Here is a 13,170-nt window from a genome sequence, read left to right on the forward strand (position 1 = left end):
CATTCGTTTTCTGGTCTGCCTTCACAACATATCACAGACTGGCCTGCTTAGACAATGTACATTTATTTTTCACAGTTCTGGAGGCTGCAAGTTCAGCAGGCGTGGTTTCTCCTGAGGCCTCTCTCTTTGGCTCACAGATGGTCACCTCCTCATGTGTCCTCACATGGCCTTTTCTCTGTGTGCTTCCCCGTTGTTCCTCTCCTCTTAAGGACACCAGTCCTATTGGATCGAGGCCCACCCCTCTGCCCTCCGTTAACTTTAGTTATTTCTTTAAAGGCCCCATCTGCAAATAGAATCACGTTGGCGGATAGGGCTTTAATATATGAACTTTGGGGAACAAATTCAGTCTGTAACAGTGGGTTTGTGCCTCAGTTGATGTAGCAGCTCAATGATATTGTTAAAGGTCCAGGTTCTTTCCACTGTGCAGTGTACTCTCTGTGTTGGTTTTGACCTCGGGTGACAAGAAGGTAACTACAGCAGTTTCAGGTTTCACCTTCAGTCACTGACGTTGTCCAGGGGAGAAGGAGAGATCATCCTTACCCGTGGTTCCAGCCTTGGAGTCAGGAAACTGTCGTTTGGCTTCCTGTCATGTCCTGTTGGGTCCCATTTCTCTTCTTGAGCCAATCAGTAGCAAAGTTCATGGGTTAACCCTTAAACCAATCAGGCTCAGCCCTGGAAATTGGCTAGTGGGGTGGGATCCACTTCTTGTGAGGCACACAGCTGGGAAGGGGAGGAATTAACCAGAGAGAAATAAATAGGGTCCTACTAAGGTGAAAGGAGGAATGGATGTTGGGTAGGCATCCTACTGTCCACTTTGCATATCTTGTAAGAATGCAAATAGGGCTGGAAAGCAGCTTTCCTCATATTCATCTCAATATTCTTTTCCTATCAAACTACGTACCTTTCTTTATCATGTGAGAATGGTGTCTGTTTCTTCTGGGAACGACCTCATTTTCATAAAAGAATATTGTGTTATGTTTTGCTGATTAGGCATTTAAGATATGCTAATGCTCTGAGGCTTTCTGGTCTTGGGGAGTGTCTCACAAACACGCTCTGATCAGCACTCCCCTAAATTCTTGAGGGACCTTCTTTGCAGATCTCCTGAGTGCTCTCTCCTCTCTGGTACTCTGCCCTGCTGTCTCCTGCTGGTCTCCCCTGAGTCTCAGCTACATCTTTTCAACTCGGAAAGTGTTCCAGGCATAGCTTAGATTACTCCCCCCATGTGCCTTGGTCTAGAAACTTTCTCAAAGCAGTATCTGGGGTAAGTGTGGGGGTCACCTAGTTTCTTTCCCATCTTTTAGTGGTCATGAGACATCATTATCTAGTGTCCAGTTCTTGAAAACTATTGCTCATTTTATTATGTCTATTTTTTTTTTTTGGTTGTTTCTGATGCAAGGAAAAATGGCAGTCATACGAAATCTTTATGTAGTCATCTTAAACTAAATTTTCTACATTCTATTTGCGTTTAAATTTTGGTCATCTTAGATATATAGTTTTTATATGATTAGATGTATTGTTTCTTTTTTTAGAAATTACTTCCATTGATTTTAAATTTGGAAAGTTGTTCCTACAATCCCAATAAATTAGATATTCACTTATTTTTCTGTTATGTTTTGTTTTGTTTCCCTTACGTTTTGTTTCATAATTTAGTTTTGGAATTAATGTTAGGATAAGATGTGAGCCTCCCATTTCTTTTTCTCCCTAAGTTGTTAATTTTACTAAAATAAGTTTTGCATAATATACCCCTTCTCTCTTTTACTCATGAAATTTCCTACATAATACTTTAGGTTTTTACATATTCTAAAATTTGTTTCATCTCCACTTATTTTTTGTTTTGAGCTGTACATTTTAATTATTGCAGCTTTAGAGCATATTCTAATATCTGAACAGGTAAGCTTTGCCTCAAGTCTCCTCTGTTTAAAAAAATATTATTCTCATTTACTTATTTTGAACTTTAGAATTATTTTATTAAGACTTCATTCTCTGCTTCCCTCCTCCCAAGATTAATTCCAATGGGATTTTGGTTGGAATAAATAAATATCTCTAGAATATTTGATCTCTCAGGAATATGGTACATCATTTCATTTTCAAGAAGTTTTCCTTTACATCTCTCATGAAAGTGACAAGTCAATTAAATGTTTGTTATTTCTTTTCCTTTGAGACCACAGTAGAGTTTAACATCGATGACAGTCTTTTCTTTTGGGGAATTTATTCCACTAGTGTTTAGGGATTTAGCTCTGCTCTTGTTTTAACTCTCTATCCTGGTCCCTCATTCTGGTTCCTTTTCACACAATTTTACTTTAAAACGTATTGAGTTTGGGGGAGGCAAATTTTTTTTCTTTGTATGAACAACTGGAATGTGTCAAACTGAGAGGTTCATACTCCTTTAGAAAGTTTGGGTATTAAAGACCAAGAAACCCTCTCTATCGGGAAAACTCTAAGCTTAGGGAAAGCCTTTAGAATATGCCTGGCTTATAGCACACGATGTAAGACTATTTCATGGGTCTGACTCATTAACCTTGTCGATAGTTGTATTCATTCATTCATTCATTCATTCATTCCTTCCTTCCTTCCCAAAATATTTTTTGGGCTCCTAATACAGGCCAGGCCCTATTGCTAGCCACAGTGGTGGCGGGGGTGGGGAGTAGGTAAAACGGGGAATGAGACAGGGTCCCTAAGTACTTTCAAAGTGCCAACAATTTGGGGGGTGGGGTGCGAATTGGGGGAGGGAATAGGGACAGATTGTGGTTGCTGCTTAAGGGAACGCAGGTCCGCGAAAGCAGGTGACAGGCTGGCCCAGGAGGAAGGCAGCCCAGGAGGAGACGCTAGCCCAGGAGGGAGGCAGGAGCATCCCGTGCAGAAGGGAGCTGCACCCTCGGTCTGCACCGCGCGGTCGGGCGCCTCGGGAGAAGGGTGGGGCTGGATCCCCGAACACCTGGGACCCAGGGGAAGAAAGCGAGAGGCCGTTCGGTTTGCAATTGGAAGCCACGGACAGGGTTACCCAGAGGGAGATGGTCTGATGAAGCTTTAAGAGAGATCTCGCGTGATGCGTTGTGAATCTTTGGTGGTGGTGATCGGGGGACACGGGATGGTATTCTCACATCGTCAATTATCGACCCGAACGCTCCTTCCTCGCTTCCTAGCTTCCAGCGCGATTGGTAGGTACTGAAGGGACATTTGTGGAACACCTGGAGCCAATATTAAATAAGGCAGCAGTTCAGGGAAGCGGCCGTGGGTTGGAAATGAAAATGGACCGGGATGGAGTGGGCCGGCGGATCAGGACTAAGGCGAATCGGCTGAGGGGTCGGCTGAGAACGTCCATTTTCACTGACTTTTTTATTAACTGGAGCTGACTTGTCCCCAAGTCACAGTCTGAGGCTCCAGGCCAGAACTCAGGGCTAGATGGCCCCGCCCCGGAACCTTGTGTTGCCGGAACTAATAATACCGACGTTCCTCTCATTCCCACCGGACGCAACTCTCAGGGATGCTTCCGGTGAGGAAACATGGCCGCGACTGGCTGCGACCCACGTGTGAGTGCGGGGAAAAAGCTGAAAAATTCACTAAAGAAGAAGAAGAAGATGAAAATGGTAGCCAGGTCCGTAGCATCGGAGCTGGAGGATGAGGACAAAGACGCTGCTGACGTTGGAGGTAACGGACTAAGGCTGAACTTTGGCTGCTTTGAGGAACGGCCACCCTGAGTTTGCGGGAAGCAGGGGATGCGAGTGGGTTTGCTGCCTGCCGCCCGAGTTTTATCTCGGCGTGGCATCGTAGGGGCGGCTTTGGCTCGGTGAGAAGCCTTGGGGAAATGGTGTTCAAGGAAGGGACGCTGTCAGCTTACACATTCTTTCGCTAGACCTTTTCAGGGTCACTGTGATTCACCAAACTGCTGCTGCCTACAGCAGCAAAAAAGAAGCTTAAGGTAGCAAAACGCGAAAGGGGGAATTTCTGAAATTACAAGAATGGGATAGGTCTCATAGGGACTGAGGAGCAAAAGACCAAAAGAGGTAAGTGGAAGATAGATGATACGCAGACTTTTCTTGTGTGACAGGTGCGTACTTGTTTCGGAATTAGAGACCAGATAGCAGTGAATGGAAGAAGAGTAGGTGGCTAAAGTAGAATAAATAAAAGTAGCAGTTGATAACTGTCTTTCAGAGACGCGTGATGTTGAAAGGAAAGAAAGATGTTTTGAGGCCTTCGGCCACGCTGTGCCCGTCCTGCTTCCTCTTTATCGTCATTCTTGCACTACTAGCTTCTTAGGTTATAAGGACGTGCAGACGGTCCTTGACTTCCTACTGCCCAGATATTGCTCTTTTGTACTAGCTGGAGCTTTGTAACAGCCAGAGCGATTCTTTCATAAGGTACCATGAAGAAGGCTCGTGTCAGTTATCTGCTCAAGCTGATCCAGTGGCTTCCCATGTCAGAATTACATCCCAAATCCTTAGCCTGTGTGATCTAGCATTCGCATCTGCCACTCTGCCCCTTACTAACCACGTACTGTCATCTAGCCATATTGATGTCCTGTGATTTGTTTAACACATCAAACATGCTCCCACACCAGGGTTTCTGCACTTACTGGCTTTACTGCCTAGAATACTTTTCAGATGCTTGTATCGCTTTCTCCCTCAGTTCCTTGAATCTCTGATCCAGTCGCTTATCAGCAAGACTTGTCCCTGATAACCCTGTCTGATGTACTAGCACAACTCTTCTCCTTGCCTCCCTGCCTTCACTTTTTGACTTATTACCCTGCTTTATTTTTCTCAGGATTTCCCAAACTACCTGACATATATTTGCTCCGTCTCTCTTCCAGCTGGAATGTAAGTTCTATAAGGGTAGAGATTGCTGTATGTCCATTGCTTGTTTAATAGTGGACAGTTCACAGATGTTTAAGTAAGTGAGTGAATAAAGTTGGACTTCCAGGACCAAGAAGAAGAAACTGTCATATGCTACTGCTGTCCCTAGGTACTTAGAGTCCTCATTACTTGTTAAAGGAGTTAAGGAAAACAAGCCTATTTGTTGAACAAGAATTAGAATTCTGGTTCTGATATATATGTATTTTTAACTCAATAGACTTGTCAGAGAAAGAATCACTACTACATTTGGAGCAAAATATCAATGCTGTTTACAAATTTAGGTGGAAATTAGATTTCCCTTTTCAAGTTCTAGACAATTCCAAGTTAGAACTGTTCTGACTTCTCACTGCATTATTGTAAATACTGATTAGGTAATTAGATTCTAAGGTTTTCTTGCTAATATAATACAGATCAATTACATTGTGGGTTAAGGCTTTTTGCTAACCTGGAAACCTAATCCAGTTCAGTTCGGTGAATACTTACTTGTGTTCTCTTATATTCTGGTCATCCTGTAGGTGTTGAGGATACAAAGGGTAAATAAATTCCTACCCTAGAATTAGTCTTAAAAAGACTAATGACACAGGACTTGTATTACACAGGACTGTAATACAATATACTAAGTATTATTAAGAGGTAGTTATATGGTTATAAAGGTTGCTATCATGATCCAATAAGAAATGGTAAGGATGGAGACAGAGAAATCCATATCCGATAGAACTAGGCATTGCTTCCTTCTAGTTTACACGTATAACTCATAGTGTACTATATAGTATTTTACTTGAACATGTCTTTCTCCTTATAAAGTTCCCTAGCTTACTGGTGTCAGAGTATTCTGAGCTCCCTGTTTCTTAAACACAGTATGCTCTCTCTCCTTCTAGCAGTGCTGTTGCTGTTCTAACATACTCTTTTTTTTCTTCACTTTCTCTTAACCAGCTTCCTTGTATCCTTTAGGTTTCAACTTAGTTGTCTCCATCCACTTTTTCTTTCAAGATTAGACTGTAGCTCTGCAGTAGACATCAATAATAAAGGACCTTTTAAGTAAATTCAGTATTGTAGATTCGTTGGTTATAAAACGGAACATTCTCCTTTGTTTAACTCAGGATTTGCTGTTTAATATAAGAAATTGCTCTTTTCCTCTCATAAAATCAGATATTTCTGGAAAGGTGACCCATGGAAACAGCTTTTCTAGTTCAGATATTGGTGTACATATGGACTTGGCAGAACTGTTTAAAGTTACCAAAGATTTTCAGCTACAATACTAAGAAACTATAAAAGCAGACAATTGAATTTGGCTTCAGACACAAGAGGACTCAGTATGCAAATTATAAGCTTATTGTGTACCTGCTCATTTTATCAGGAAAATGAATCACTTATCTTTGAATATTAATTGGATCCTAAAAATTGACATGGATATGCCTTATATCAATATTTGAAAGCAACTTCCTTTAGCAAGACGCTACTTGAATTTCATAGAAAACACACAGGTATAACCCATGTGTGGTTTGTTTTTTATCGTTAGGCTTTAATTTCTTTTGACACTTGTCTGAGAAAGGTAGAAATTGTGCTTTTATGGGTATAAAACTCTTAAGTATTGTTTGTCAGACTTTGCAGACATTTCCTAGTTCTGTGAGGAGAGGCCTTAACCAGCTTTGGTAATGGCTAGTTCTCAGAACTTGGCATTGAGACTGTTACATTGCATAGTACTCAATATCCATTTATCCATTGAATAAGTTGGAAACTTCTCATAATGTGGTTTTTACACTGTTTTCTCATGTACCAGATATCATTGAGGGTAAAATTAACAGAACTTGTATATAATATAAAGTTGAATGATAGCAAAACGATTCAGACTGAATTATTGGTAAGTTGTAATACTCTTCAGGAGAGTTTGAAATTTGGTCATAGTGAAATCGTAGGTGATCATGGATCAGAGATACACCGAAGGTAAAATCCCGGTCAGCATTTTAAGTAATAGGTAGATATCAAGTGTTGTAAAGGGGAGAAGGCCACCCGCACATGGTTAACCTTGAAGTGCTCAGATTTACCGAACTGATACCTTGTTCCAGGTTGAGATGCAGTGTGTATGCACTTGGCTGTTATGGTTGTGGCCTGAAGAACAAACCAGGCGCACACAGCCTCCCTCGTCAGTAAATTAACTCTGGTGAAGAAATACAAACAGTAAGTGGTGAAACCCAGTACCACAAAGGGGAGGCTGATGCCCTCTATCGCTGAGTTAGCCTGAGCTGCTCAGGTTTATTGATCTGATGCATTGTCAGAGGTTTAGACAGATGCTAACTTGATTCATAAGCTTGTAGTCTTTAAGCTTTTGTAGTCAGTATATCTATCAACCCAGGTGAACAACCGCGATAATCATTATCTTGTGCCATGATGAGATGACCCCTCCCGCATAGAATGTGTCCACAGGACTGTAAGCTAGTAGGGAGGAACGGTAAGTTCATGTTTTCAGAATTGTTCTGGTCACATATATGAAAAATGGCCGTATACTTCTTACACACGGCTTGATAACAATCTAGTTTACAAGGTCCTAGGAGCTCTCCCTTCATTTTTGATAAACTACGAAGCTGTATTTAAGATATAATAACCTAGCAGATAAATGTGCTTTTCATCAAACTGTAGCTTATAGCCTCCTTCATCATTTAAGTTACTTAAAATAGCAAAGGAACATGCCTAAGAAATGAAGTATATCATAGTCCTACTTGAGTGGTTTAGCAATTTATAGGACGGGCTCAGGAAGCAGGCTGCTTCCAGCCTCTGTCTGCTTTGGCTTGCCCAAAGAGCACATGTAATCACGTCTGACAGTTGGTCCCACGGGAGCAATTTATTTTATTTTTGGTTATTTTCATGGAAACCTGGGATTACTAATTTTTTTCCAGAGGTAAGTGCTTCTTAAGTTTTAAAGCATCAATTTTGAATATTCTAAATTTAGTAACAATTGGTAGGCAAGTTCACGTGACATGAGCAGACAGATGATTTACAACTGGCGTGGGGGGCAGTAGTTTCAGAGAGCTCCCCCGCTTCCCCTGAGCCCTCTTAATAAGTAGGGAAATGTGCATTTCAGGCAAAATCAGAATGGGGACGAGAAACGGGCTGTGGCGGTGAACTGAGGCTTAGATAGAAATTCCTTTTTAATTCAAGTTTTGTCAAACCAGTTCATGAATATTTTCTGTATTAGTTCAACGTCCATTAGTCTGAGTTGAATCTTTGATTCAAAGCTTCTGGTACCTCAGTTGTCCAACAGCCCTATTACTCTGCTCCGTTAACTTCACGACTTCGGGTATGTTTTTAACTTTTCTAAGTTTCAGAATCATTCCCTTTGTAAATAGAATAATAAGGGCAACTCATAGAGTGTCGTGAGATCAAATGATAACGCATAAAAAATGTTTTAAGTGGTAGCTAGCTCTAAATAACATGTTAGCTAGTTAGTATCAGCCTTATTTTAACCAAGATCGTAGGTGGAATGACAGTGGATGTACCATTCATTTTACTCCGCTGTTCTTTGACATCCTTTTTTAAGCATTTGGGGTCCTCTCCTGTCTCCAGATTCCTAGGCTCCTGGTCTGTCCTCTGGTTACTTACTGTCATTTATTTCATGCCTACTGTGTACTGGGTCTGACTAAGTGCTTTCCATGTGTCATCTCATTTAATCATCATAACAACTAAGTGAGGTAGGTACTATTTTTATCCCCATTTACAAAAGAAACAGACATAGAGAAATTAGGTAGCTTGCCCAAGGTTATGGTGTTGGAAAATAATGCAGTCAGCATACAATGGCAGGTCTGTCTGCTTTTATAATTGGACCTCTTAACCCCTGTGCTGTACCTTCTGGTCATCTAAAGGGTCCTATTCAGCTTCTCACGTTTTGCAGATTCCCGCTACCAGAGGTATTCCTTCCGTGTTCCTTTCTCCTGCTCCATAACCATATTAAAATTCTCGTCACGTGTGTCTATAGTGGTTCCCCCTTATCCGCGGTTTTGCTTTCTGTTGTTTCAGTTACCCACAGTGAACTGTGGTCCAAAAATATTTTGAGAGAGAGAGAGAGAGACCACATTTCCATAACTTTTATTACAGTGTATTGTTATAATTGTTCTATTTTATTAGTAGTTCTTGTTGATTTCTCACTGTGCCCAGTTTACAAATTAAACTTGATCACAGGTATGTATGTGTATATAGGAAAAACGTGGTATATATATAGGGTTCGTTACTATCCATGGTTTCAGGCATCCAGTAGGGGTCTTGGAACGTATCCCTCAAGAATAATGGGGGGACTACTGTATATGTATGTAATCGACACTTAAATGTTTACTATGGGCTGGACACTATTTTAAGAACTTTATATATATTAACTCATTTAATTGTTACAAAACCGCAGTGAAGTAAACACTCTTTTATGGCCATTTTTACAGATGAGGAAACTAAGGCACAGAAGTTGGAAACCTTTAGAAAACTCATAGATTTGTGTCTGGAGTTGAGATTGAATTCAGGCAGCCTGACTTCCACTTCCTTTGAACTCGTTATTAGCTGATCTCAGTCAGATTTTTATAAAATATTCTATTTGACTTAGAGTAAATTCTAAAGGTGTCAAGTAAGTTAAAAGTTAACCAATAGCCTTCCCAGATGGTATCTGTATTTTGAAAGGACAACCTTCTTAATCCAGTAGAGAAACTTCTGAAAAGTACAGACATAAGGTAAGGACCAAGAGGAAAACGTACGAGCAGTTTGGCCTCCTGCTAGAAGCACACAACTGTAGTGCACAGCTTTTAAACTATTTGGTTTTAGGTTGGCAGTTAATATATATTTTATTTCTTGGTTCATAAATCAGACCAGCTTTTTAAAAAAACCAGCCAGTTTTTTTATACTTAATTCTTAACCATCCAACCCCCAAATTTCTGTTTTTAGCCCCTGGGAACTAATTGTCATTATAAATCTAACCTCCTTTAACATTCCCACGGTGTCTTCTGCCTGGATTGCCAATCGTGATGATGACAGTAGTCATTTTAAATTTCATGCAGAGCATTGACTCAAATCGAGGCGGTTTGGGTTCTAGATTCAGTGATCTCGCGCTGCCCCTTTCAGCGGGCCTGGGTTGTGGAATCTTGCTTCTTTGGCCTCCTCCCTTCTTTCATTCAAACCTTTGCTTTACCCTTTAAGAAACAACTTGAGTATCATCTTTGTAAAAGATACCCCCAAATAGTCACTCTTTTTTTAAAAATTGCTTTTCTGTGAGAAGAGCACTGACAAATTTTACAAATCGCAAAACCCAGCTCTTCAGTGGGTTAACTGATGGGTCTATGCTACTAAACATTTGATTTCTGTAGACAGAGAAGCCTAGACTGAGAGTTTTCATTTTCCCCTTCTTTCCTCATCACTCATGAGTAGTTAGTAAATACTGAGGGACTGTGAGCCTTCTTAAAACTTTATCCCAGTTCCAAAGGCTCAAGAAAGTGTCGTCCTTTCTTGCTAGCAGATAACCATATGTGGGGTCGGGCAGGTGGCAAGTTTGAAAGGAAGCTGAACTTGGGGGAAAAGGCAACAGGAGATGAGAAATGCCTCGGTCTACCTCGGTGCCTCAAGGTCCAACCCTGCCCTATCCGGTACGGGACCCACTAGCCACGTGTGGCTTTTTATAGTAATTAAAATTCGTTTTAAACTTCAGTGGTTCATTTCTAGCCATCTTTGAAGCCCTCGAGTGGACAGCTCTGCTATAGAACCTTTCGATGATGCAGAAAGCTCTGTTGGAACCTTTAGTCATTACTTTCAGTAAGCATTCTTTGTAGCCCTTCCTTATTTCTAGAGTTTTAAAATAGAATGTGCCATTAGAGTTAATGGTAAAATAACACGCAGGACTTGCAAAGGAGTTTTTCAGTTATCTGGTGCCCTTTGACCTCTGGGTGTATTCACTTCTGTTAAAGATCCATCAGTGGAAAATGCAGGAAAAAGCCTCATCTTTATAGGACACAGTACGTTTTTAAAAACCAGTTCGTCTTTCTGCTTTGCGTCGTGATTATCTTTGGTATCTTCGAAGTAAATCCTGTGTTTCAGTATGCTGGAAGACCTCATTACATTGGCATTTTTAATTTGTTTATGTAAAACATCATCATTTCCATTGGCAGTGAGTGTCTGAAAACTTCTGGGCTAGAACGTCTTAAAAAAATAAAATAAAAACTATGACTTTAATGAATTCTGGGATTTATTTTTAATTGAAGGGGTGAGTGCTGGTTGTATAAAATGGTGTTAGAAAACTTCTCACGGATTTGGTGTGTTCTCATCATATGCATGTTGTGGTCAAGCTGGGTGTGAAACACCCCAAAGGAACATCGCGAAGGACTGTCTGAGTGGCTTTTACAGCCGTGAAGCCTTTTGGCTGCCTTCACAGTGCAGCTGAAACACGTGGAACGTGCTGCAGTTGGGAGTGAATTCATCAGGACAAAACACGGCATGTCAGTGTTGTCATTTTGACATTTTACCAGGAGCTGGGGAAGATAGTCTTCACTGCCACAGACTCTGAGCCACGGTGCCTCTTGACATTTCCATAAATGCTTGCTTACTAGGAGAAGCACCTTTCAAAGAATTGTTGATTTTGTTACTAGTACCTGGGCAGTGCTACTGACCCTGTGGGATAAAGTGTCTGGGCTATTAATATACTTATTTTTCAGCTAACTACAGTCTCTCCAAATTTCGTTTCTCAACATACTTTACAGGGAACCCTCATGCTAGGAGTAGGAAGATACTTCTGGGGTGAAATTGTGTGACTGTGGAGTCTGGTATATGGTACATACTCCAACTCATTGAATCGAATGATGGTGCTATCAGCTTTTGTTTGGCAAAATTTAGGTACTTTTTTTGTATTGTGGGCAATAATATAGTTCTTATATCACCTATGTTTGCATATCAAAGCCTAAAGTCATATATCCTCAGATTTGTTAAATTTACCCAGCTTACAGGATGCAGAGAGAAGACTTCAAATTAAATATGTGGCCAATGAATTTAAAAAGAAAATCCATCTTTACTAAGAAATATGCAGTGTATTAGGGCAGTAGAATTATTAGTGATTTCTTGCTTTTATCATTCTTCTTTAAACCATCGACATACTGTTTTACGATTGTGCTTTTTAAAAATATGAAGTATTTTGCTTTCTATGTTTAGCTCAATTTTGTGTCATGTTCTGTGTACTTTTTGAAGCTACTTTAGTTTTACTCATGCTTGAGCTTTATTTTTATGTATATGTATAAAATGTTTTACATGTTTTTATTGGTTATTTTCACACATTTTTTTGAAATATATTACGTAGTTTTATTCTTCTTATTTTATGAATTCTCAGCACTTAAAAAATCAAGGGATTATGCAAAAGTAATACCAAAATTGCAAGTATTGTAATGACTCGCTAAAAGTTAGCCTCTTTCCAGCAGTTCTCTCTTAATTCATGGTTTAAAGTCAAGAGATTAGAGAGGATCACTCAGAAGTTAACAGCTGACCATACAGTCACTCCTTTCACTTTGATCCTGGGAATAAGCTCGTTTTTTTTTTTGTTTGTTTGTTTGTTTGTTTGTTTTTTTTAGAAGAAAAGCTGAACGGATATTTAGAAGCAAAATATGCACATTAGTTGAAATAATTTGAAAGACATGGGGGGATTGGAGGTGAAGAATAGATAAAACATTTTGAAGTAACATCAAGAAGCAGTGGGTGGGCTCAGGTAGCAGCAGAGGTTCTGGTTGGGATGCAAAGCTTTGGGAAGGCTGAGTGGACCTGGAGTAGAATCCTGGAAATGAGGTGCTCTAGGCTGTGGATTCCTTTTCAGTCCCATAGGTTGAGGTGACATTTCTGATCTGGACGGGGAGATGTCAGAATTCAGTGAAGCAGGGGGCGGCAGGAACCCTGTTTGTGCCCTAGGTCTTTTTTTCTTCATCACCTAAGTCAGTATTTAAAATTTTTCCTAAATTACTAATATTGATTTTTAGTGGAGACATTTTGATAGAAAAAGGTGAAGTTAATGGCATTGTCAGTATTGATCTGTGAGACTCTGCTAGTTGTGGAGCTGACCGAAGAAAGCACGTCTGTTCCCCAGGACGCTACTGCTGAGTGGCAGTTGTAGGCACGTCGCCCAGGCATCCTGCTCTCTGCTAACTCCTCAGCCTTCTTTGCTAGCTCTTCTCCTGCTTATTAAGAAACGTTCCCAGTTGCTCAGCGGTTGGATGCCTTGCTCCTTTGAAGTATTTCCTAATAAGCCCCACAGGTTTCTGAAGAACAGAAAACAGAAGCCGTCCGAATGCTCTGGGCCACACAGCTGCATGCAGACTACGCT

At 40.6% G+C, this 13,170-nt stretch overlaps 1 protein-coding gene across 1 annotated transcript in view; it reads left to right on the forward strand.

Moving 5' to 3' along the window:
• The first annotated feature begins 3,468 nt into the window (after positions 1–3,468).
• RRP15 (ribosomal RNA processing 15 homolog) overlaps positions 3,469–13,170 on the forward strand; it is a 30,552-nt gene continuing 20,850 nt past the window's right edge. Inside the window, exon 1 of the mRNA XM_033099567.1 lies at positions 3,469–3,648. Coding sequence (XP_032955458.1) covers positions 3,504–3,648 — 145 coding nt within the window. The 5' untranslated portion in view covers positions 3,469–3,503. The remainder of the gene's footprint in view (positions 3,649–13,170) is intronic.

The sequence above is a fragment of the Rhinolophus ferrumequinum genome, chromosome 27, assembly GCF_004115265.2.
Source record: "Rhinolophus ferrumequinum isolate MPI-CBG mRhiFer1 chromosome 27, mRhiFer1_v1.p, whole genome shotgun sequence".
In the NCBI taxonomy this organism is placed as follows: Eukaryota; Metazoa; Chordata; class Mammalia; order Chiroptera; family Rhinolophidae; genus Rhinolophus; species Rhinolophus ferrumequinum.